Source organism: Orcinus orca, chromosome 8 (genome assembly GCF_937001465.1).
Source record: "Orcinus orca chromosome 8, mOrcOrc1.1, whole genome shotgun sequence".
Lineage (NCBI taxonomy): Eukaryota > Metazoa > Chordata > Mammalia > Artiodactyla > Delphinidae > Orcinus > Orcinus orca.
In genome coordinates, this window is record NC_064566.1 from 1,761,092 (window position 1) to 1,785,105 (window position 24,014).

The window sequence follows — 24,014 nt, forward strand, 5'->3', positions numbered from 1 at the left end:
AGATAAAGCAGCTTTGGGGGCGGGTCCTCCTGGGGAGGTGACCCGCAGCCGCTGCCCAGGCTGGACAGCCCGCCACTCACTGTGCGAGCTGTCGGGGACGTGCGGTGGCAGCCGATACACACAGTCTTGGGTCTTAAAGGACAGAAATTCCAAGTGCAAGCGTTTCAGAAAAAGACCAGCCTCTTGGTGGGCGACACAGGTTGGGCATGGACTCCAAGGCAGCTAGCTGACCACCTAACGGGAGGTGCTCCGCACAGGGCACTCAACAAGTGTCTGCTCTCCTGGGCCTGGCTGGTTGGTTCTGCTCGGGGTCCTGAGGGCTCTGCCTGTCAGGGGGGACCCACGACACACCGCTGCACCCCGGGCCCAGGACGTCCAGGGAAGGTGCCGGGCAGGGCAAAGCCCCGAGCCACATCCTGCTGGGGGGCTCCACTGGAGGTGGGGGCAGGCCGGCGTGTCCATGGGGCCTGGGGCTCTGGGAGAGGTGGGCCCTGCGTGCAGATGGTCCAAGTGGCTCAGGTGTTCGAGGGCAGCCGGCCGGCCTCTGGGTGTTCCCTGCTGCCCAGGCCCCCTCTGTGGTCAGCAGAGGCCTGTGGGTTCCCACCACTGAAGTTCGGGAGTCTGGTGGGGGAAGGGAGGGCCCTCCTCAGCTGCTGGGCGCCCAGTGGGGCAGCCGGGGAAGGGAGAGGTGGCCCTGGCCGGCGGGGGGGGGTGGGCAGCAGCCCAGTGGGGCCAGGCAGAGGCTCGGGAGTCTGGGTGGCCACGCCCTCACACCCTCGCTGGGTCGGTGGGCTTCACCAGAGGGCCCCTACCCACCCTGAAGACTGTGGTCAGCCGAAGGCCATCAGAGACGTAGGCCGGGCCCCTCCCAGGACAGGTGGGAAGCGGAGGCCCAGGTCAGCGGGCTGGCGGTGGGTTGCTCCCGCCCACCCTGCCCCAAGCCCACCCAGGACGTGTGGGGACAGCCACACCTACTCCAGTAGCTGTTCCTGCGGGCCAGCGTGTCGGCCATGGAGGAGAGGAGCGCCGTGCAGTAGTCGACCTGCAGAAGGGAGGCGTGCTGGGAGCTCCCGGGCCACGCCATGCCCGCCTCCCCTGCCCACCGGTGCCCGCACTGCTCTGTGACCCTCCTCTGGTGGCTGCCTCTCGGAGGAGGCGGGGGGTGGGGGAGCAGGCCCTCTGGCACTGTGATGTGGGGAGTAGACGGTGAGGGGTCTTAAATGCAGGACCCCCCTGGGGAGAGTTGCAGGGTCTCCCGCTCAGGGAAGGGTGGGTACGAGTATGAAGCCCCAGGCCCTCCCTGCCCTGCCCCTGCCCTGACTGCTGAGCCCCGCGGCCAGGCCCCTGCACCGGGAGAGAAGGGCGCCCTGGTGTGCCTGCCCGCCTGAGACTCCAGACGCTCGACCCGCTTCTGCTCTCTCAGGCCCCCGAGGTACTTGGCTACGAAGTCCACCCTGGGATAGGAGCAGGCAGGCAGCAGGCCCTGAGCGCGGGGCGGGGCGGGGCGGGCTCCCAGATTGGGAAACCTTCCCGTCCTCCCCCATCCTGTGGCCCAGGCCCTTCGGGTGGGTTTGGGGGGCACTGAGCCTCTGTGGGCGCCTGAGTTCAGGGTGCTCTGGCCCTTCGGGCCTGGGTGCAGAGCTCTGCTGCACCCTCCCTGCAGGCACGGGGCGGGGGCGGGGTTCTGTCCAGCAGTGGTGGGCGGGGCTGTCCCCACCCCTCACCCGCAGGCAGGACCAGGCACGTGGGTCTGAGGGAGAGCAGAGAACACCATGAGTGTTGGCCCCATCCCCCAAATGCAGGGCAGGCAAGGCCCCAGCAGAGCTCTGTCCAGGGTCGGGAGGGAGGCCGTGTGCTGGACCGGGCCACATCCCTGCCTCTCTCAGCCCGTTTCCCCAGCTCAGACCCTGTGACGTGAGAGCCCACGCCAGCTGTAAGGCAGCCTGACGCCCAGCAGTGATTCTGGTAAAGACCTCACAGCCCCCAGTCCCATGGCGTGAGATCCGACCCCTCGCCAGCTCCGCCGGCGCCTCTACTTACCGGCACCCTGCAGGGGAGGCGGCCAGCGCTCCAGGCTGGGCCCTTGCCCCTGTAAGCCGCCCTGTGGGCTCAGCACCCCAGGCCACCTGCCACGCCCACCCAGGTGGGTGGGGCGGGGCGGGGCCGGGTCAATGCACCTGTGGGCCGTCTTCTGCGGCAGCTCCTCCCCGCTGTCCTTCCTCCGCCTCTCCAGCTCGCTCAGGAAGTTCTCCTTCTGCACCGCCTCCCAGGTGACCATCTTCTGGTCCAGGGGCTCCGGCAGGTCCCTCTCTGGGAAGGCCAGGCAGCCTCAGGGGCAGAGCCAGGCAGGAGGAGCCCTCCCTGTGGTGCGGCAGCCTGCAGTGTCACTGCAGACGGGGCCAGGGCGCGGTGCCCCTCCCCAGGCCCAGGGCGCGCTGCCCCTCCCCAGGCCCAGGGCCCCCCCCCCGCCCCCCACCTCGGTCCGGGCAGCTGAGTCCAGCCCAAGCCTCACCCAGGCGCGCCCCCTTCTGCTGGGCCTCCTTCCGGAAGAACCTCTTGAGCACCAGGTTCAGGTGGCTGAGAAGGATGAAGGGCGGGGCCGGGGCGGGGCGTTCGTGGTTCTCCACGATGAGGTGGTAGCGCTGGAACTTCCAGAAAGTGTCCGCGTTGCCCTGCACCACCTGGAACGTGTAGCTGCGGACGCGTGTGGGCGGCGGTGGGCACATGGCCCGGCTCCCTGCGCTGTTCCTGGAGTCCCAAGGGCTCCCCCCGCCTCGCCGTCCCCTCCTCCTGTGACTTCTCTCCACTCCTCTGGGGTCTTCCTCTGCCCCATCTGCTGCAGCCTTCGCAGACCCGGGCCCTACTCCCTGGGGGGCGGCGGCCTGGGAAAGCATCGCCACTCCACCCACACGCACGCACCTGCCCTGCCCTGCACCACCTCCTAGGTGCCCTGACCTCCAGGCCCAACCCGAAGGGGAGCCACAGTTTTGGGTGACACCCCATTTCCAGGCCCCTCTTGAGGGCAGAGGTGAATGCAGCTTGAAGTCCGGAGGGCCAGGCAGGTCTGGGCCAGAGATGCTGGAACTAAGGGCCCCCCGACGTGGACGGAGCAAGGAGGCAGGGCGGGCACCTGAGCATGGCGATGAGGGAGTTCATTAGCAGCACGTTGGTGACCAGCAGGAAGGTGACCAGCCAGCTGGCGTCGAGGTTGGGGCAGGAGGGCGAGTCCTCCAGCAGCTGGGGGTGCACGGAGCAGTTCACGCAGGCTTCTGAAAGGGGAGTGGGCTCAGTGCAGCCGGTGCGGGGCTGAGCTGCAAATGCCCTTGGGTATCGAGAGCTCTGTCCCGCAGTCGAGGCCACCCTGGGACAGAGGGCCCTGGTTAGGCGGCCAACTCTTGTGGTTTCCTGGGGGTCACCTGGGCTTCGGCGCTGAGTTCCTGTTGTGGGACCCTCCAGTCCTGGGTGCCTGGCCTAGCGGTGCTAGCCCCACTTCCGCACTGCTGCTGGACCAAGCTCACAGCCAGACCGCAGGCTTTGGAGGCAGCGCCGAGGCCATGTGGAGGACCCCGGTTTCTGCTGGTTGCTTCATGGGTCACCCCCAAGCACCACCACCACCGCCAAAGGCTCTGCTCAGAGCCAGTGTGGGGAGAGCTGGCCTCGGCAAGGGGAGGTGGAGTCTCTCCTGCAGGACTTCTCAGGGCCTTTATGGCCCTACTGCCTATCACAGGACTCTGAGCTGGGGGGCAGATCTGCACCATTTCCAAAGCCTATGGAGGCAGAACACCCTTGACACGGATCACTGTGGGCATGGAAACAAGCCAGCCTGAAAAGTGCCCTCTGGGTGGGGCAGCCCCTCCCCTGCCTGCCTCTACCCCTGCAGGGCCAGCCTGGACCCCCACCCCATCCCAGGAGATGGGAGGAAGGTGCGGAGGAAGCGGGGAGAGTGCGCCTGCCCATCAAGAGGGCTTGTGACTCCAGGTGGCGACCTCCACAGGCCGTGCGCGTGCGTGCGTGTGCGTGCGTGCATGTGCGTGGACGCGGACACATGCCTGCACGTAGGCCTGTGTTTCTGTGACTGCCCCTCCCAGTCTTCATGCTGTGACTGAGTCCGGGGGGCACTGGGGGCCTCTGGCTCTGTGTGTGCCTGTGTCCCTGCCTCCCTGCTTGCGTGTCAGGCTGGCAGGGCCTGTTTCCGTGTCCGCGTGTCTCCCTCACGGGGGTGAGTCCCTCCTGAGTGAGTTACTGTGATGGGGGTTGGCGCGTCCCCACGTGAGTTCCCTCCCCGCCCGCAGATCTGCCCGGCGCTGATGGGTGACCCTCCTCCCTCCCTCCCTCCGGCACCCCGAGAGGTGGGCCAGGGCCAGGCCTGGAAAGCGTGTCTGTGAAGCTGTAAACCTGTCTGATGGAAGCGGCTCCGTGGTCATGAGACCCCTGCGTCTCCCCCATAACTCTCAAAGGCACCACCAGGCTAGGCTGGGAAATGAGTTGTCCTTGTCTCTGACCTCCTAGAGCCCAGAGACGGAGCTCTGCCCTGGACGCTCAGCCCCCAGCTCCCGCGGGTGCATGTGGGGCAGGGAGGGCAGGGCGGCCACCGGGGAGCCCCGCGGGCTGCCTTCCCTCTCGGCCATAAGTGAGGGAATTACTCTTGGCTGTACCACCGTGGGCTCACAGGGAGGGGCCAGGGGTGGGGGGGGCGGGTGAAGAGAGATAGGGAGGGAGACAGGGACCTGCGGGACCCTCCGTGCCGGCCCAGGCCCGGCCCTGGTCACGGACTTTCCACCGTGGAACTCGGCCTGGCAGCCACAGCAGCACTTCAGGCTGGACCCCCAGGAGTCTACCCTTCCTCCGTCCTGCCCAGGTGGCCCCAGGCTCCTGGGGACCCCGAACCATGACAGAGTTCCCTTGAACCAGTGTGTGGCCGTGGGGGCAGGAGTGACCCCCCCACCCCTGCCTGGTCCTGGGGGCGCCCACCTCAGTCCCCTCCTTCCGAGGGGTCCCGTGGGACTGGGGCAGTTGGGGGTCATGGTAGCATCCGCCAGCAGGGGCCATATGGTGCGGGCGGGGAGGGCTGGAGGGCGGGCAGGGCCTCGTTAAACTAATGGCCTGGAAACTGGTGCCCACGGATGAGCAAACACCGGCCCCAGTGCCGGGGGCTGGGGGCCTAAGAAAACAGTGGAGGAAATGAGCCTGCAGAGCACCCTAATTAGGAGGCAAGTCCCATGACGGCCCAGCCCCCCCGCCGCCCCATCCCGGAGGCCTGTTTGCTTCGGTCACGTCCTCATCCCATCGACAAATATTTACCAGGTCGCGGGGCGCTGACCTCGCGTCATCAGCTGCAGTGGCCGCGGTCAGGCCTCAGGGACAGTGTGCCCGTGATCGCCCAGTGGGCCCCAGGTGGCCTCAGTCTGACACCAGCCTGAGCGAATGATCCCTCCGCCCCACTCCTCGCGCCAGGAGTGCCCGGCAGGGCGGGTGCCCTGGGCCCCCACACTGGGCCCCGGCTGCTGGCCCACCTTGCTTGAGGGGCTGGTCCCCCCTCCCCCTCCCCCTCCCCGAGTCCCAGCCATCCCAGAGCCTGTACAGGCATCCCCGCCGCCAGCCCAGGTCTCCCTGAGCCCCCATGGCTAAGCCACTCTGCCCCCCACACTGTGCTGACTTGTGGGAAGTTCTCAGAGCCTCCACCAGCCCCAGCGCCCCCAACCCCCCGTACAGGGGCCGCCCTGGAGACACCCCTCAGACAGACCACACACACCCGGCCGGAGATCAGGCACACACACTGGGTGGGTCCCCAGAAGCACAGATGCCATCAGGAGCGGCTTCCTAGCTAAGGGCCTTTCCAGCAGGTGGGCCTGAGGCTGGGTGCGGGGCCGGGTGGATGGGGGCTGACAGGAGACCTGATGCCCACTGGGGACATGCCGGGGGGACGGGGCAGCTGGAGGGCCCAGACCCCAGGTGACCTGTAGTGCCTATCCATCCCCCCTCCCGGCAAGCCTCCCGCCACCCCACCCAGCCTGCTCTCTCTCCCTGCAGCCCCGTCTCCATCTCCAGCCCGAGGCCCGACTTTGGGGCCTCCGCAGCTGACACACATCAGCCCAGAGCTGTCCCCTGCTGGACGTGGCCCTGTGTGGGTGGGCAGGGCCTGGGGGGCCAGCCTCGGGGACCCCCCGCTCTCAGCCACTCCAGGCCGGGGTCTCCTGTGACCCTCAAACCCCCCTCTCAAGGGCCACCTGTCCAGGGTCTTACAAAAGGAACGTTCATAACTGGACTCGGTTCAGCTGTACCTTGGGGTGGGGGTCCCACGTAGAGTGGGCACAGAGGACCCCCCACGCCCACCCCCAGGCTGCGTGCTGACCGTCGATCTCGTCCAGTGGGATCTGCCCGAAGATCTGTAGGTACGGCCGGTAGAGCACACGGCGGAAGATGCACTCCAGGCGCCCGTCATGGGGGTGCAGCAGCGCCTGGCTGGTCACGCCGTAGGCCACAAGCCACATGCTCAGGAGGAAGAGGAGGAAGAAGACGTCCTTCATCTCCACGACGGGTAGGCGAGTGGGGAGAGAAGCATCCGCCCTCCCGGGGGCGGGGGCTCACCATCCGCTCCACGATGATGATCTTGGGGCCCAGCTGCTTGTGGAGGGCAAAGACGTGGATGAGCCGGGGCGTGAACACCATGAAGTCGATGGCAAGGATCGTGCGACCGGCCTCAAACACTGAGGGCAGCATCCTGGCAGGCGGGGGGAAGGCAGGCTGGACGGCTGCTGGTGCCCATAGAGGGCAGGGGCTTCCCCCAGGACACACAGCACGGGACGTACAAACACAGGGTTTCTGGGGCCTGAGCAAACCCATCCTGAAGCAGCCCGGCCCACCAGCCCACCAGGGCTGCCCCTGCCAGGCCTCTGGGACCCACAGACCTGCAGGTGACACCGACGACGAACGGGAACATGGCCACCATGCCACACTTGTTCCAGTTGTTCTCCACGTAGAGTGCACTTCTTCCCCAGGTGCGTGTCCTCATCTGTGAAGAAGCCCTGGCAGAGGGCAGACGGCCCGGTGACGGCTACCTGGGCCCCCACCTAGCTGGGGACAGCCCCGCCATGGCCAGGCTGTGACCGTCAGGGATCGGGGCTCGGTGGGCTGGGCCCACTGCTGACCTGCCGGATCTCCTCCAGCACCAGCGTGAAGACCCAGAAGTAGGGGGTGACCTCAGCCCCCGACAGCCCCTGGGGAGGGAACCTGGAGTCCACCAGCAGGACGTGGGTGAACAGGAAGAGGAATGCAAAGTACGTGACCACGTTCCCCAGGACCACGGTCACGGGTGCCCCCCAGAACTTCCGCCAGCGCGTGAACGAGGAGGCGGCTCGGGGCCTCGGCCGCGCTGAGTTCCTGGCGCCTTGGCCAGCTGCTCCGCCCGGCACCACGAAGGAGGCCACGGCCAGTGATGAGACGGGTGGCCAGAGCCCCGAGCTTGCCGCTGCCCACCGGCACCCAGCCTCCCTGCCACTGCCCACCCTCCGCAGGGCCCTCACCGACTGCCCGGGCCACAGAGCAGCCTCTTCTCCGTGTCCAGACTGCCCAGCCCCTGCAGGTCCTCTGGGCCCGTCCTTAGAGGGGCCTCCTCACTGGGAGCACAGGGGGCCCTCAGGGACGTGGGAAGGGCACCCAGAGGCCCTCCACTTGGTGTCAGGCACCAGCCAGCAGAGGAAGTGCTGGACACACTGCGAAGGGACACGGGTAGGGGGCGTGCATAGGGGGGCCCACACGGATGCTGGATGCGGCGTGGGCCGGCGCCGGGGACGTGCCGCCACCAGCCCCAGTGAAGCCCAAGGCCCCCCAGCCGCTTTGTCCTGACAGACCTGAAGGTGATGAGGTTGGTATACACGAGGCCCGGGCAGAGGAAGGCACCCAGCAGCCTCAGGATGGGCGTGCCCGCGGCCACGTCCCCCCACCAGATCTCGGTCAGGAAGGCCTGAAATAAAGGCACGGTTGCCCGCCCCCCCCCCCGCCCCGCCTCCACACCTCTGCCCTGCTGTGCCCGCAGCAGGCCTGCCCTTCCAGGTTCAGCGGGAGCATCGCTCCTCCCAGCCCTGGCTCCTGGAGTTCCTGGAGCCTCTGCCCTGCTGGGGAAGGAAAACCCTTCGACAGGGCAGGCCCGGCTCGGGGGTCCGGGAGGGCTGAGCTGAGGAAGCGGGGTTTCTTCCGAGACTGGAGGTGGAGAAAGGGCTGGACGTGGGGGGAGTGGCCAGCTGAGGGAGCCCCCCACCCCCATGGCCAGGACACAGGCTGGGGGAGGCACGTGAGAGGGGTCGGCTGGGGCACCTCCTGTCTGCCCAGCCCCTCGCCCCACAGCCCTCCCCGGGGCTCACCTGCACCCCGTCGTGGGCAAAGAAGGCCTCGGTGTCGGCCTCGGTGGCCACAGGTGCAGACACGTGGCCCTGCTGCATGAGCGGTTCCGGCGCACCAGCTGTTACGGTAGCACTAGGAGAAGAGGTCTGCTGAGGGCGCGGCCGCTGCCACGATGCCCAGGCCCGGCCCGCCTGCCCTCCTCCTCCGGCCGGCCCTCTGCCCTGTGCCTGCCTCCCAGGGGGCTGGTGAGGCCCGGGAGAGGCCGGCCATGCAGAGGCTGTCGGGAACCTGGGGGCCTCCCTCTCCCCGAGTGTCCCCGCCCGCCCGGCCACAAGGCCCAGCTGGCCCGAGCCTTGGAGCTGCGTCCTCGTCAGCCGTGCACCCGTCTGCCCCCATTAGGATTTTAGGGCGAGCCCCATGGCCCCGAGGCGCACAGGGTCACCGCAGCCCCCACTCCTCGGCTGCCTACCCAGGGCCAGCTGCTCGTGCTTGGCCTCACGCAGGGTGCGGCCCACCTCGGCGCCCCCCCCTCCGGCTCCAGGTGGGACATCTCTTTGAGGATCTTGCAGGAGGCCAGAGCGGCTGCCACGCCCTCCTGGCCCTGGGAGGCCAGGTCTGAGGATGCGGCTGCCTCCCCCACCTCCCCAGGGACCCGGCCCCTCCCCGGAGTCCTCACCGTGGCCCAGAAGTAGGTAGCCATCTCGTGGCTGTTCTGCAGCGCCGCCCACAGGAACAGGTCCCTCCAGGGGTTCTCGCTCCTCTGGTTCAGGTCCAGCAGCCCCTTCTGGCCCGTGGGCTGCCGGACCGGGCCCTGCTCCTGGAGGACGGGGGTGTCAGCCCGCAGCCGTGGCCCCACCGGCGCCCCCCTCCTGCCGCCCGCTTACAGCTCACCGCCTGGTAGAGCCCACGGCAGGCGTCGTGCATGAAGTCCCTGAACACCCGCGACACCTCGTGCAGGGAGAAGGCGGGCGGCTCCCGGGCCTGCTGGGCGCCCAGCCCGGCCCACGTCAGCCGGCCTTCCTCGTGCTTGCGCTGCAGCAGGTGGAAGAGCAGGCTCTTGGGGGGCACCGAGCGGTAGAGCTGCTGCAGCCGCCCGTATGTCAGAAGTCCGCCACGTCGGCGCCACTGTCCACGAAGAGGCGCACGAACTCAGGCTTGCTGCTCACCGGCGCGTCCATCATCACCTCCTCCAGGTCGCGGGACCGGGTGGAGAGTGAGAGGGAGCCGGTGGGGCGGGCGTGGGGACCCTCGGCAAGGCCCCCGCCTGTCCCGCTGCGCCGGGTGGCCCACACCCGCCGCAGTTCAGCCCATCCTGCCTTGGGGGGCAGACGAGTGAGGCAGCAGCGGGAGGTGCCCCGGTCGCCCCCGGCCCGCGCAGCCACAGCTGGGCCAGGATGGACCCGGACACCACCTGCCCCAGCCCTCCACGCGTCCCCGCCCGGATCTGGCCACAGTCGGGCAGCACCTTCCACTGCACGTCCCTGTTGAAGATCTCGCTCCTGGCGATGTCCACGCGGTCCCAGGCCACGGGCAGCTTCAGCTCATCCGGGCAGTCCTGCGCCTCCTGGCTGCGGCTCTTGTGGGCTGCGGGCGGAGGAGGGGAGGGGCGGAGGGCGAACCTAGGCGCCGGCAGAGCCGCTGGGCACAGGGTCCCTCAAGGTGACTCTCCTAGACGCACAGCCACGGGAATGGCGCTCTGGTTCGCTCCACACCCTCTAGATTCACAAGACATCCCAAGACCCCCAGGAGCCAATGCTGGGAGCGCCAGGACCCCAAGGGGACCCCAAGGGTGAAGGGAAGAGCAGGGAGCCGGCAGCCTGTCTGGAGGAGACTCCCCTCCCTCAAGGGTGTCCCGGCCCCCTGCCCCGCACAGCCCCTCCCTGCCTGGGCCTGTGTCCCCCACCAGCGGTCAGCCCCTCCACAGGTGTTTATGTCCAAGAAGAAGCATGTCAGGTTACAGCCAGAAAGTGGAGACAACCCGAGTGTCCATCAACAGAGGGACAGAGAAACAAAATGTGGAATATTACTCCACCCGAAAAAGGAGTGAAGCCCGACACAGGCTACAACGTGGACAGCCCCCAAAACGTCGTGCTCAGCGAAGGAAAGACGCCAGTGGCCACACAGTGTGTGATCCCATTCGTAGGAAATGCCACAAGTAGGCAAATCCTTAGACACGGCAGATGCGGGGTTGCGGGGGGCTGGGGGAAATCGGGGTGACTAGCAGGGCTCTTCTGGGTGGTGGAAACGTTCTGGAATCAGTAGTAACGGTGCACAACCTTATGAAAACGCTACAGCTCCCTGAATTAATTGAACACTTTAGTGTTTTAAATTGTGATATAGTAACATAAAACTTGCCAAAGGCAGGACTTTCTACGGATTTGCACGGAGGCCTTGCACGGAGGCCTCGGTAGGCTCTGTATTCCTCCAGTTTTGTTACACGTGCTGCCCCCGCCGAAGCGAGCAGTGACCGGTACACACGCCCACACACTAGCACGCTCGCTCACACGCCCACACGCTCACACACACAGCAGAGTGCAGCCGTGCCAGGGGTCCCTCCCGGCCACTGACAGCCCCCAGGCGGCGGCCTTGCCCCTGGAGGCCGAGACCCAGGACGGGGCAGGGCTGGGAGCTGGTCAGCCATCTGCCTCTGCCCGGTGCCCTCCGCAGGCCTCCCAGTGGGCGCGGCCAGGCCTCACCTTTCACCAGTGCCTTGAGGATGGACAAAGGCCCCGAGTTGGCGCCTCAGGCCGGGCACGTGGTATACGACCCCATGTACCCCCGTGAGAATGCCAGCCCTCTGCCCGCTGGGCCCAGGGCAGCCCCACCCACAGACCGAGGCTCCGCCCCCAGGCGTGAGGGCCTGAAGCAGGGGTGAGCACGGGAAGGTGGTGTAGCTTTGCAGCCAGAGGGGCCAGGCATGGGCACTGCAGGGGGTGGGGTCCCGGGTAGGGACCAGCGCTTGGCCCTCCTGACTGCGGTCTTGGCCGGTACATACCAGTTCTGTCCAGTGCACGATGTCCTCCCAGGAGAAGTTCTCACTGGGAAACTTCTCTCTAAACTGCTTCTCGGCCACCTGGGGCACCAGGAGGTGGGGCTGGTTCGTCAGGGCAGCAAGCATGTCGGCGACGCGCCCCGAGCCCGCCAGGATGAGCCACGGGCCGGCATGCTCCACGGCCCTGGACGTCCTGTGAGGCGGGCAGGGAGGACCAGCAGGCCGAGTCAGCTCCAGGTCCATCCCTGCCCTGGCGGGGGCCCGCAGGAGGCCCCCACCTGCCGCCGCTGCCTACCTCCAGGGTGCTGGGGTCACCATCGACCAGCAGACAGAGGACGGGGATCTCGATGCTGCTGGAGCAGACGCAGCACGAGGGCCACCCAGGTGCCCGGGCGAGCGGAGGGCCTGGGACCCTCCCCGTGGGGTGACCACCACGGCCTCAGACCATCAACTTGCCACGTTTTCTGGGCAAACTCCAGCCAAGAGGCTTTTTCTAGAGACGTGCGGGCTCCCGGCTGCCCCGTCACCCGGGACAGGATGCCAGCCCCGCTCCTCACTATGCGACGTGGCCGCTTCGTGGCTATTTAAACCTCAAGTTGAATATTCAGTCCCTGGCTGCACCAGCCTCATTCCGAGGGCCTGGCATCTCCCCGCATCAGGGCAGAAAGCTCTATCGACCACCAGGTCATCCGAGGCCCACGGAGCACGTCGAAGAGGTAAAGGAGGGGCGCTGGTCAGATTTTTCCCCAAACAAACCAGAAATGAGACTTCTGAAGGTGAAACCTCAGAGAAGCCTGGACCTGCTGGGTAGGCTGTGTGGGAGGAGCCCGGCAAACTGCTGGGAGGACTCCAGGCAGGCGGGATCGTCCCCCCCCCCGCCCCACCCCCAGCAGGGGCCCCTCTAACTCCTAAGGCGCCTCCTGAATGAATGTGGGGGATGCTTGGGTTGCGTGGGCCGCCAGGCGTCGGGAGCACAGGGCTCAGCGCTGCACCCACGGGGTGATGGTTTAAACACAGCTTCGGTTGTGTTTTCATTAAAGGGTGCTCAGTTGACAGACGCTTCACGTTGCTTACACATATTGGAGGCAATTATACGTATCTTGTTTATGAATAGTCGTGCACTAGCGTTAGCAAATCCAGCTTTCGAACCCGCCACTGGCCGCAGCGGTGCCCAGGCCTCGGACAACACTGCCCCCTGGTGGCACCTTACGTCGGGCCAGTGGAGGGAAATAGGCTTCTTGAAACTGGGAAATCTCTTTTTCTTTCCAAAGCTCGGAGCCCACCCACAACCAGAGCCTCTAGCCAGGGGACCCCCACTGGAAATCGACCTACAGCCACTCCCCACAGCTGTGTCCCCTGCCGCCGTGGCTGGCAATCCCCCACCAGGTCTTCCCAGTGGCCTGAGTCTCACCGCTCTGGCGTGCTTTGTGCCTTCAGCCGGGAATGCCCTTCCCTGCCCGTCCTGGTGGTCCTTCCAGCCCCGTCCACACGCTGTGACCACCCCCATTCCGTGTTCCCTGGCAGCCTCCCTGGGCACCCAGGCAGGCCTCACCCCCGTAGCCGGTCCTTTGCTCCGAGATGTGCTTCTCCAACCTCAGCCGCAGCTCTGCGGGCTCGCTGACCTTCCCAGGGGTGCCCGGGTCCACCAGGATGAAGTGGGAGTGGTTGTTTTCCGGGGGCAGAGGGGGCCCTGGTTGCCACCATCGTCCATGGGGTAGTGGACAGGGCTGTCCTCCTGGGTCCCCCATGCACGTCAATGAGGCCTGGGCAAGGCTTCTGTCCAGGGCCCCCGCCCTCCAGATGGAGGGCTGGCTGCTGTTTCGGGGGGCCCAGAGGCAGGCACAGGGAGGGGACCCTCTAGACAGAGCCCGGCGCTGGGGGGAGCTTCTCTCCCAGGGCCGCCTGGGCCTCATTGGACCTGCCTCAGACCCCTCCCCATGCCGTTCCCTGGGCGATGCTGCCACCTGCTGGCCACATGCTGGGCACGCGGCTCCCAGCTCCCCCTCTGGCCCCTCCCCTCCATCCCCCTCCCCCTTCCTGCCTTCCCCCCCTTCTGCCCTCCCCCTCCCCTGGCTCTGAGTCATTTCACTGCCTCAGTCCTTCAGAGCAGCCTCGCTCCCCCCCCACGCCCAGGCCCGTGAGCCCCCGAGGTCAGGGGCTGGTCTGTCCACTGCTGGCCTGTCCACTGTGGGGAGACTCAGTCACAGGTGGAGGGCTGTGGTCAGCTGCGAGGCTGCCTTGGTGGCCTCCATAAGGCATGCCCTCCTGCCCTGGGGGGTGGCCGATATTCGGGGGCCTCCCAGGCCCACCGTGTCCCAAGGCCACAGTGCCCCGAGCCCGACACTCACTTGGGCGTCGTCCAGAAGCTGACAGTGCAGCACGCGGCCCAATGAGGCAATGCCGATGGCCACCACGTGGGCCTTGGTGGACGTGCTGGCCAGTGAGTGGTCACACACAGCCTGTCCGACGTACCGGGCAAGGCCCACACGGAGTGCACTGGTCAGGATCCAGGCACCTGCAGACCCGGGAGTCACTGCGCCCAGCGGCCCCAGGGCCCCCTCCTGCCTTTGGGGCATCTGCTGGGAGCTGGCCCCCCCAGACGCCATCTGGACAGAACAGGCCACGACTCTGTCCCGTGGCCTGTGCTGGGCCAGAACCCAGGAAGGTCTTTCCAGATTACAAAGCCCTCAGCCCAGTGGGTGCACAGACTGGGCTTTTTGTCTTTTCTACAATCAATCATTTCTGGGGTGAAGGAGACCAGAGACCCCACGTCCTTGACTGGGTTTTCTGAAGGCCCAGCCGGCCTGAAAATAAAGCCCAGAAGTTTGATTCTGACCCCAGCGACTGGCCAGATTCCTCGGGCCAGATTCCTCCCCTGAGGGAAGCAGAGGGGGCCAAGGGGGCCCGCCCACGGGCAGCGGGGTGTGGAAGCTGGCGCTGCCCCCGGGTGTCTCGCTGAGGCCTGTGGGCCCCACGGGGTGGCCGGACCCTCCTGGGGAAGAGGCTCCTCTGCTGTGTCCCCGGGGCTGCTCCCACTGCCACCGTGGCACTGTCGGGGAAGGGTGACCGTGGGGTTAGCGGGCTGCGGGCCTGAGGCCCTGGCCCGGGGCCTCACGTGTGCTCTGAGCCGCCTTCACCAGCCCCTTTCGCAGGACGTCCCTCAGCCATGGCTTCAGGACAAAGGGCTGCTCCTCGCCCACCAGCGACATGAGTGTGTTGGGCATGGGGGTACTGAGTATGGGGGTGCTGGGCACGGAGGTATTGAGTATGGGGGTGCTGAGTATGGGGCTGCTGGGTAAGGGGGCCCTGGGCACAGGGGAGGGCTGGGCTCCACAGGGTGGGGGGGGCAGGGTCGCAGCCAGAGGCCAGGGGGCTCCCGCAGGCCCCGTCTTGACCTGCTGTGTGACCTGGGCGTCCCCATCCCCTCGGGAGAGGCTGAGGCCGGAGAGAGGAGGGTTCTGGACACGCTGTGCCTGGGCATAGGAGGCAGGAGCCGGAGGGCGCTGCCAGCTCCGCAGCTGTCTCTGCCTGGGGCTCTGAACAGCCCCCGGGCACCTGCCACCCCCGCTGTGTGAGAGCGGGCGCCGGGGCTCAGTGTTGCGGGGAGGACGTGGGGTGCGGGCGGCCTCTCACCTGGCCTCACTTCTTCCCAGACCCTCCGAATTCGATCTCACCCTGGCACAGGCCCGGCCCCTGTTGGTCGCCAGCACACTTGTGGCTGCCAGGACGGGAGCCCCCGGCACCCTGCATGGGCCCTGTCTGCAGGGACAGAGCCCACTCCTGAGGGCACGAGAGGCAAACGCTGCCCCTCTTCCTGCCAGAGGCCGGGGCCGCCTTCGCCAGGGGAGCCCCTCTCCCCAGACGCCGCTCTGGCAGAAATGGGGGGCCACCAAGAGGGTGTCTGCCCCGGTGCCCTTCCCACCGGCCGGCCCTCCTGAAGCCCCACCGTGTGGGCTCCATCTCCCCCTTCCCCAGCCCCGCCTCCTGGCCCAACGCCCACCCCCCAGTATGCTCCCACTTGCCCCTCCGTGGGAGCAGCTGCCGGCCACGCCCGTCGCCACTTCTGCAGAGGCTTTGGCAGGGGGGTTCCTGGAAACCCCAAGAGGCTCAGTGGAAGTCTCGCAGCCCACCCGCCCCACACCCCTGTCAGCCCGGGACACGGATGGGACTCTGGGTGTGCCTGGTGCCCAGGCAGAAAGCAGGTGGAAGGCAAGCAGGCGAGGCCTGTGTACACAGCTCAGGTGCAGGGGGACCTGGGGGGCTGGGCGGGAGCCAGGTGGGCCCAGGAGGCCCGGGGAGGGAAGGCTCTAGCCGTCCCCCGCCCCTCCCACCACCCAGGGACCTTCCCACCAAGCCCTCACCCCTGGCCCAGCGCTGCCCACGTGCCTGGCGGGGTTGGCACATTAGCAGAGACTCGGGAGCCACGCCAGGGTCCCAGGAGAGGCCCGAGTGACAAGGACCTGGGTCCCATCAACCTGCCTGACAGCAAGCACCCCCAGCGCCTCCCGGACCCACTGCCGACGGCTGCCAGCCAGGGCCCAGCCCGGCCCCCCACCACCTGCCCACGGCTCCGCATGGCCCCCACTGCCTGTCTCCAGTGGCTCCTCTGCGGGCTCAGCGGGGAGAGCACGCCCGCCCTGCCCCGCCCTTCCAGAGCCTGGGGCCAGAGCACAGGAGGGGCAAAGGTCTTCTCAGAGCCGGTGGGACCCCAGGTCCCAGGAGACCTGAGAGGCCCACCCTGTGAAGCTCCGTCTCCTTGGTCGCCCCGTCCATCATGGGTGTCGGCCGCGCCCCGTTCGGCTGGGGTATTTTCCCAGCTTCTCCAGGGTCAGCCCCACCCCCTGGATGGATGGGGCCCTTTGGGAGAGGAGAATGAATCTCTCGGTAAAATGCTTTCCTACAAGGCCGGGCCAGCCCTTTGTTTCTTGGAGAGGGGCCACCTGGGGACACAGGAGGGGCCGGTGGAGGGGCACCTGCAGGCATGACATGGTCCTCCCACTGTGTCCCCCAAAATCATGTGTCCAAGCCCTAGTTCCTGGTGCCTGTGAATGCGCCTTTTGTAGAAATGAGCTCTTTGCGGATGTCATCAGTTTAAGAGGAGGTCGTTAGGATGGGCCCTCATCCAGTGGCCTGAGTGTCCTTATGAGAAGAGGGAAGAAGCCCAGTGAAGATGGAGGCAGAGAGTGGGGGGATGCGGCCACAGCCCAGGGACGCCTGGACACCCAGAGGCTGGAAGAGGCGGGCAGGACCCTCCGCTGGAGCCGCTGGAGGGGGCTCGGCGGGGCAGCACCTTGGTTTGGGATTCTGGCCTCCAGAGCAGCAAATCAGTTCCTGTTGCTCTCAGCCGCCCATCTGTGGGACTTTGTCACAGCTGCCCAGGCCGCCCATACAGCCCGTATCTTGTCCCTTCCCCCCAGCCCACACCCAGGCCCTGTCCCCAGACACTAGCCTCCAGTATTGAAAACCCATACTCACCAGCTTGGAAAGGCCATATTCAAATCCCACCCCTCTGCGCTCCCTGCTCTGGGGTGGGAAGCGAGAGGGTTTGCATCCGCCCCGCCCCCCAGGGCTGGGCCTGATGCTGTTGGTACCAAGAGCCTCTGAGGCCCGGCCCTGCCAAGACATGGAGGGGAGTGGGGAGACCTGCACGCGACCACACAGCCGGGGGAGGCTAGACCTGGCCTGGGCTTGGGCACCGGCCAACGCTCACCCGGTCGGCACTGCTGCCCTCTGGGTTATAACCGCAGGGGTGTCCCAGGGCGGCTGTAACGAGCGACCACCAACTGGGCATCTTAAAACAACAGGCGTTGATTCTCTGGTGGTTCTGGAGGCCAGAAATCCCAAAACAACGTGTCGCAGGGCTGAGCTCCCTCCGGAGGCTCGAGGGGAGGGTCCTTCCTGCCTCTGGCAGCTCTGCGGGCTCTAGGCGTCCCTGGGCTTGTGGCCGCAGCCCTCCAGCCTCTGCCTCCGTCTCCAAGTCCCTGTCCAAGCCTCCCTCTCCTTATAAAGACACCGGTCATTGCATGAGGGCCTCCCTACTCCGCTATGACCTCATCGTAAATAACTGCTTCGGCAAAGACCCTCTTTACAAATAAGGTCACGTTCTGAGGTTCTGGGTGGATATGAATTTGGGGGGACACTCTTCAACCCCAAAGCATGGGCAGCGACATGGGATGTGTTCGCATCATGCGGGGAGGGGGGCGCTGAGCAGGGGCCCAGGGCCTGGCACCCCTCCCGCCTCTGGACGCACCCCCGGCCCGGGCAGCACCGCTGTGCTCACAGGCCGAGAGCCTCGGGTTTGCTCCACCAGGGAGGGGGACCTGGAGGGGGCGGCCGGGGGGGGGAGGGTGCTGTGGGGCTCCCCGACCCCTAGCCCACGTCACCCTTTCCTCACTGACAAGCCAGGGGTCTTCACCGTCCCCGGGGCCACGACCTGCACCCCTCACCCCACACCCTGAAGGCCTGGGCCCGACCCCTGGCTTCCCAGCCACGGGGGCCAAGGGGGCATTGGGGTCCTGTGCTGAGAGCTGGGGGGGGGGCACTGGGCCAGACGCCAGGCAAATGGGGCCACCAAGCAGGAAGGACATGCAAAGGGCGCATTTGTATGAACAGCCGTCTGGGTCTTTGACGGCCCTGGTCCCAGAAGGGGTGGGGGGAGTGTGGGTCTGGGCAGCTGGGGGGCCTGCGTCACCCCCCGCTGGAATCCCCTCCCCCCCCCACGGCCGACAGGGAGAACAGAGGCAGGATCTTCAGCCCCAGCAGCAAGGGCACTGGGGGCTCTCGCTCGGGGGGGCAGACGGCCGCCCCTGGTCAGAGGCCACCAGGGAAACGGCCCCAGCGCAGGCAGAGCCGGGTGGCCAGGCCCCGGGGGTCCCAGTCCACCCGGCCCTTCCCGGCTGTGTCACTGGGCAAGCCCCTCACCTGCTCGGCCCCTCTGCTCCTCCCTGAGATGGGAGGAGAGGGCACACAGGGGTTCCACACTCAGCAGGGCGGCGGTCAGCACGGCAGCCCCCGGCCCCCAGTGAGGACACGGGTCTCCCGGGCCAGGAGCAGAGGTCACAGCTCGGGGAGGGGGCAGAGAGGGGGCACAGCTGCCCACGCGCTTGTGAGCCCCCCAGCGGGACAGGCACCAGCTCTGAGCCCTGGCTCCCTGAGCCTGGCCCCCAGGGCCGCGGGGCCACACCCCTGCCCAGACCCACCCCGAGCCCCCCTCGCCTGCAGAGGGACCGTCTGGAAGGCCGGGCTCTCCCCAGGCTCCAGAGAAGGAGATGGAGACGAGAGGCAGCCTGTGGCCAGGGAGGAGGGTGCCCCCACTTCCACTCCCTGCTGGGGGCTGGCGGCCAGGGCGCCTACCTGCTTGCTTTCTCCCCGGGCCCGGACACGCGGCTGCTGGTCAAGGAGCGGGTGGGGGTGCCCACAGCCTGGCGCCCGCCCTTCCTCCCCCCTGCCACCACGCCCGGCACCTGGGCAGCCAATGCCGTGACCAGCGCCGGGCGCCCCCGATCTCCGCCCCACCCGGCCCACAGGCCTGCTGCGGCCAAAGCCACGGGGCGCGAGGGCCAGCCTTCCCCCGGCCTGCCGGGTCCCGTGACCCCCTTGGGCGTGACCAGTCTCCCGGTGCCAAGAGGTGGCCCCGTGTGGGGCTGGCTGCTGCCCCTCCCTCCCTCCGCGGCCTGGGGAGGGGAGGGGCCGGCTGTGCCACACCCGTGTCTCCGCCTCCCAAAGGCCCCCAGTTGATCTCGGCAGCAGGTGGGAATGGCCGCCTGCAGGGGGTGTGGCCAGCCGTCCCGTGGAGGACGCGTGGGCAGAGACTGGGCCCACAAAGCCGAGAGGCGCGGGTGCCCCGTGTGCGCTGTACCGGAGGGCGGCACAGCTGGGCCAGCTGTCCGGTGGTCAGCACGGCAGGCTCCGCACACTGTCCCTTCGAGCAAGGGCAGCACGGGGGTGGCCCTGGAGCCCCACAGCCCTGGCTCACACCCTGCCAATCCTCCGGGCTCCTTAACCCTGGGCCTCAGTTTCTCTGAGAAAATGGGGATCTGAGTAGCCCGGCTTCAGGGAGCTTGCGGGTAACACATGAGAACAGACGACACTTCTGTGTGCCCCTTCCCCAGAGACCCCAGGACCCCCTCCCGGGGACCCCTCATCCCCTGAGGTCTGGAATGGGGGGGAGACCCTGTCCAGGCCCTGTGCTCTGGGGCCCCCCGTGGCCTCTCAGGTCTGGCCCGTTGGCCACCAGGGGGCGCCCCAGGACCACAGGCTGGTGGAGGTGGCCCTGCCGGTGGAGGTCGCTTTGCCCTGGACACGAGGGCTCCGTCCTGGGCTGGGCATGTCCCATCGATGGGCCTGGAGCCCACCCAGGGAGGAGAGGGGCCGCCTCACGATCCCTCAGGAAAGACTGGATTCCAGATAAGTGGGGCTCCAGGGCAGGGACCCCACAAACCCTCGGGGCCTGAGACCCTGTGGACGAGATTCTGAGGGGGAGATGTAAATCTTGGGGTTCCTGGGCGAGGGCCAGCCCCAGCCCAACTGAAAGACCAGCCTGGGTCCACACCCCCTGCTGGCCTGGGGCCTGGCCCCGCCATGGGTCCTGCCAGCGTCAGGGGTATATGCAGAGTGAGGGGATCTCCCCAGAGCCTCCGAGCCTGGGGGCGGGAGGCACACGGTCCTTGGCCGCCTCCCATCCTCTGTTCCAGGCCTGCCGTCTACCCCGGCCTCCTGGACGCTCCTCTCCGGCCACCCCCAGCCCAGTACCAGGCTGTGCTCCTTCCCTGCCTACAACCCTCCGTGGCTCCCTATTACTCCACAATAACACCCCACCACGAGCCCGCAGCCCTGCCCCGCCCATTGCCCACCTCTCCAGCCGTCTGGCCTCCCCCTGGCCCTCTCGTCCAGCCTCAGAGCCTCCCCTTCTGCCCACCCCCGTCCCCCTCGTTCCCCCCTCTCCCAGCCACATCAGCTCACGGGCCTCCCTGGGTCTCTCTCTCCACATCACCCGGCATCACTTTCCAGGGAGCCTGACCCTCTGAAGGGACCTTTCATTCACTGGCGTGCTGTCTGTCTGCTTCCTGCCTGGGGTTCCCGGCCACTGAGCCTACCGGGCCCAGAACAGGAGCTGCTGGGAGGACACACAGTGAGCAAGTGGATGCGGGGTGTGGACGTGCGTCTATGCAGGGAAGCCTTGTGACTGAGGGGATGCGGCCAGCGTGGGCTGTGTTCAGGCGGGGCGCCACTGAAGGGAGGAGGTGCCCGGGGCCCCCCGCACCCGCTGCCGTTTTTGGGGGGATGTCCCAAGTTCTGCCTTCTGCTCCGTTTCCAGCCGCCTCCACCCCCTGTCCTACAACTGGGTCCAGGGCCGGAGCCACTCGGGACAGAACTGAGTTCACACGACGACACTTGCTCTGGGGAGAGGCCACGCCTGGCAGAGCGCACGCCAGCCCCCAGGCCTCTGTCCCTGGGCCCACCGTCTTCTGTCCCCGGCTGAGGCCTGGGAGGGAGGGACATATGCATATGCCCCGCCCCCGACAGAGGCCCCGCCCCAGGCCCCTCCCCGTGCAGGCTGGGTGCCTCGTGGGGCTTAATTTGCAGGAAGACTCAGCCTCCCGAGCCACCTCTGGTCTTTGTCTCCCAGGACAGGAGCCACGACTCAGAGAGGGGCCTGGCTGGCCCTGGGTCTCCCTGCTGGCCTGGGGGCCTCCTCCGACCCGGTGCCTCCCTCGGGTCTGCGTGAGGTCGAGACTCAGGCCCTCGGACAGGAAGCGCCCTGCCCTGGTGCTGGGGGCGGGGAACGCCACCTCTGGCCACTCCTGGTGGGAGAGCGCAGGGCGAGCTCCGCGGGACGGGCAACCGTCCGCCGCCTCTGGGCTGCCCCGAGCACCCGTGGTGAAGGCTGAGAGCCTGGTGCTTCACCCCGTCTAAGGGTCGTCCACGCCGAGTAGCCAGACTTGCCCCCCACCTTGCTGACCACACACACGCCCAGGTTTCTGTAGCACCCCGCTCACGGGACTCGGGGGACGCCCACAGCTCTGAAGCCGCGCCTCATGGGCCCTCACCCCCCAGCCGTGGCCAGTATCCTCGCCCTGCTGCCGTCACAGATGCGGGGAGAGAGGCCGGAGAGGCCCAGCTGGGGCTGAGCCGAGACGCGGGCATGGTCACGGGCCCAGGCTCACGCCCGCTCCCTCCCACCATCCTGTCCCGGAGTTTTTTGGAGTCCAGGAAGGAGACACCCCCAGCCCACTCCCCTCTTCCCCTCGGCGCCTGGTGGTAAACGCAGACCTACAAATACGGGAGCGCCTCCTGTCCCACCCGTCACCGAGGAGCAGCCGTCCACTTCAGCCCCGAGAGCAGGTGCCACTGTGGAGCGCTGGGCAGGCTGCTGGCCCGGCCTGCGCGAGGGGCGGCCCCCGCTGAGTCCCTGGACAGCTGTGGGTCCAGGTCCTGATGTGAAGTGGGGACGGTGATCCCACCGCCTTGCAGGGCCTGTGTGGGAGGGACAGCGCTTGGAACAGAGCCGGCCTTAGAGCTCCCGGCAAGAGTCCCATGCAAGGACCAGTGTGTGCATGTGCGTGTACACAGCGTGTGTAAGTGTGAGGATACCCCGTGTGTGTGTGTGTGTGTGCATGTCTGTGGACGCACAGGCTCTTGCCCTGCAAGTGCAGCTGGAGCACGTGGGCATCGGGCCGGGGGACCACAGCTCCACCAGGCCTCAGCTGCCCCTCTGTCCCCTTCTTCTTGGCCCCCGAGGAGCCCGAGAGACTGATTCTCCCTCCCTGGGGGTCAGTTAAGGCTCAAACCACAGGCCTCTGTGGACCCCCCACCCCATTCTCCCAAGCGCACCATCCACCTGCCTTGCCCTCGACCGTCGTGTCACCTGCCAGCTCGTCCAGTCATTCAACACAGATTTGCTGAGCAACGTGTAGGCGCCAGGACTGTGCTGGGGGTCAGGTGACATGCAGACAATGAACAAAGAAGCAAGTAAGAAGCAAATTTTAAAAAAGAAATGACTAAAATGGTTGTAGAGAAACATAAAGCAGGCAAGAACCTGGATGGAGGGTGGATGGACGGTTGGGGGACTTTATTTTTAAATGGTCAAAGGATACCTCATTAGGAAGGTGACATTTGTGCAAATAATTGAAGGAAAGGCGGTTCATCTGCCCATCGTCATTCACTTACCCACCCCTATCCATCTACCCATCCATTCACCTGTCCGTCCATCTCTCCATCCACCCATCCATCCACCCACCCACCCATCCATCCATCCACCCATCCACCCACACATCCATCCATTCATCTATCCACCCATCCACTCATCTATTCAGCCATCTATTCATTCACCCACCCATCCACCCATCTACCCATCCACCCATTCATCCATCCCTCCATCCAGCCATCCAGCCATCCATCCATCCCTCCATCCACCCACCCACCCATCCATCCATCCATCCCTCCATCCCTCCATCCACCCACAAATCCATCCGTCCATCCCTCCATCCATCCATCCACCCATCCACCCATCCATCCATCCATCCATCCATCCATCCATCGTCCATCCATCCATCCTCCATCCACCCACACACCCATCCATCCCTCCATGCATCTACGCCTCTCTCCAGTCACCCACTCACCCTTCGTTAACTTCTCCTGGGCACCTGGACTCAGAGGTGAGTGAGTCAGCCTCAGCCCTCAGGGGCCCACACGCGACGGGGAGGGCAGCTCTCACCCCCACCCCCCGGGCTCTGGCAGCTATCGGGGGAGGAGGTGGTGGCTGGGCGAAGCACTCCACCACATGGCACGTGAGGTCCTCGTGCGGCTTCTCCCGGGTCTGTGTGTCTCACAGAAAAGCTCACCATCCCCTGCAGGCAGGGCCTGGCCTCCCCTGAGCAAGGCGGGAACTCAGTGGGCACCCCATAAACACCGGCAGGTCGGCTGAATCCTTCCTGCCTCTTCCTCCTCCGCGCACCCCTGCTTTGCTGTTGGCCCTCCACCTGGCCTCCCTGCCTCCCTCCCTCCCCGGCCCAACCAGCTCACCTGCCCTCTGGGTCCACTCTTGGTTTAGGCCTTGCACGGGCTCCGGTTCTGCGGGGTGGACAGCGTAGCTCCAGAGGGCCAGCCCCATCGGCCGAAGAGCCAGGTCGGCAGCACCAGCAAGGTGGACAAGGGCCCTGGCTGGGAAACGGCTACCGCGGCCTCACAGGATCAAGCCCAGGTCTCCCACCTCCCTTCTCCCAGCGGCCGGGGACACCCGGCAGCTCTCTAGTAGGGAGAAGCTTACTGGCTTATCAGATGACCCAGCACAGACACCGCCTGGGCTCCTGGAGTGCATGGCGGCCTGCTGCCCCCAAAGGGTCAGCTGCGGGCAGTGGGCGGTGTGCAGGTGCCCTGGGATGGTGGGGAGGTCTCAAGTCCCGGTGATCAGAATCAGGGCATGTCGGGCCCCGGTCCTCACTCCCCAGGCTACGTGGGCCAGGCACGTGTCCCCAAGGGTCCCACGAGGCTCGGAGGTCCCTGACTTCATCCCATCAGGTCACACAGGAAACTGAAGGATCAGTGTGAGTGTCTAAGGGCGCACATTTTAGGGGTGATTTCACCAAAGAGGGCCCAAGATGGTGACGGTGCATCCTCGCAACAGCTGGACTGGCAGGCTGAAATAAACTCAAGTCAATTTCACAAGCCCTGAGGCAAATTC

The 24,014-nt window shown here is 66.8% G+C and overlaps 1 protein-coding gene across 1 annotated transcript; it reads right to left on the minus strand.

Moving 5' to 3' along the window:
* Nucleotides 1-162: 162 nt before the first annotated feature.
* Nucleotides 163-23,444, minus strand: TRPM5 (transient receptor potential cation channel subfamily M member 5). The gene is given in 35 exon segments (XM_049713416.1): nt 163-621; nt 976-1,250; nt 1,253-1,473; nt 2,173-2,310; nt 2,513-2,694; nt 3,131-3,269; nt 6,353-6,527; nt 6,589-6,721; nt 6,909-6,986; nt 6,988-7,025; nt 7,149-7,399; nt 7,477-7,616; nt 7,851-7,963; nt 8,361-8,408; nt 8,411-8,460; nt 8,463-8,486; nt 8,810-8,861; nt 8,864-8,941; nt 9,017-9,157; nt 9,214-9,443; nt 9,446-9,543; nt 9,807-9,924; nt 11,037-11,081; nt 11,305-11,525; nt 11,611-11,685; nt 12,955-13,067; nt 13,681-13,847; nt 14,448-14,805; nt 14,966-15,091; nt 17,583-17,652; nt 18,024-18,138; nt 18,254-18,276; nt 18,686-18,863; nt 22,954-22,977; nt 23,357-23,444. Coding segments are annotated over 35 exon segments (4,431 nt in total). The 3' UTR covers nt 163-515.
* Nucleotides 23,445-24,014: the final 570 nt, after the last annotated feature.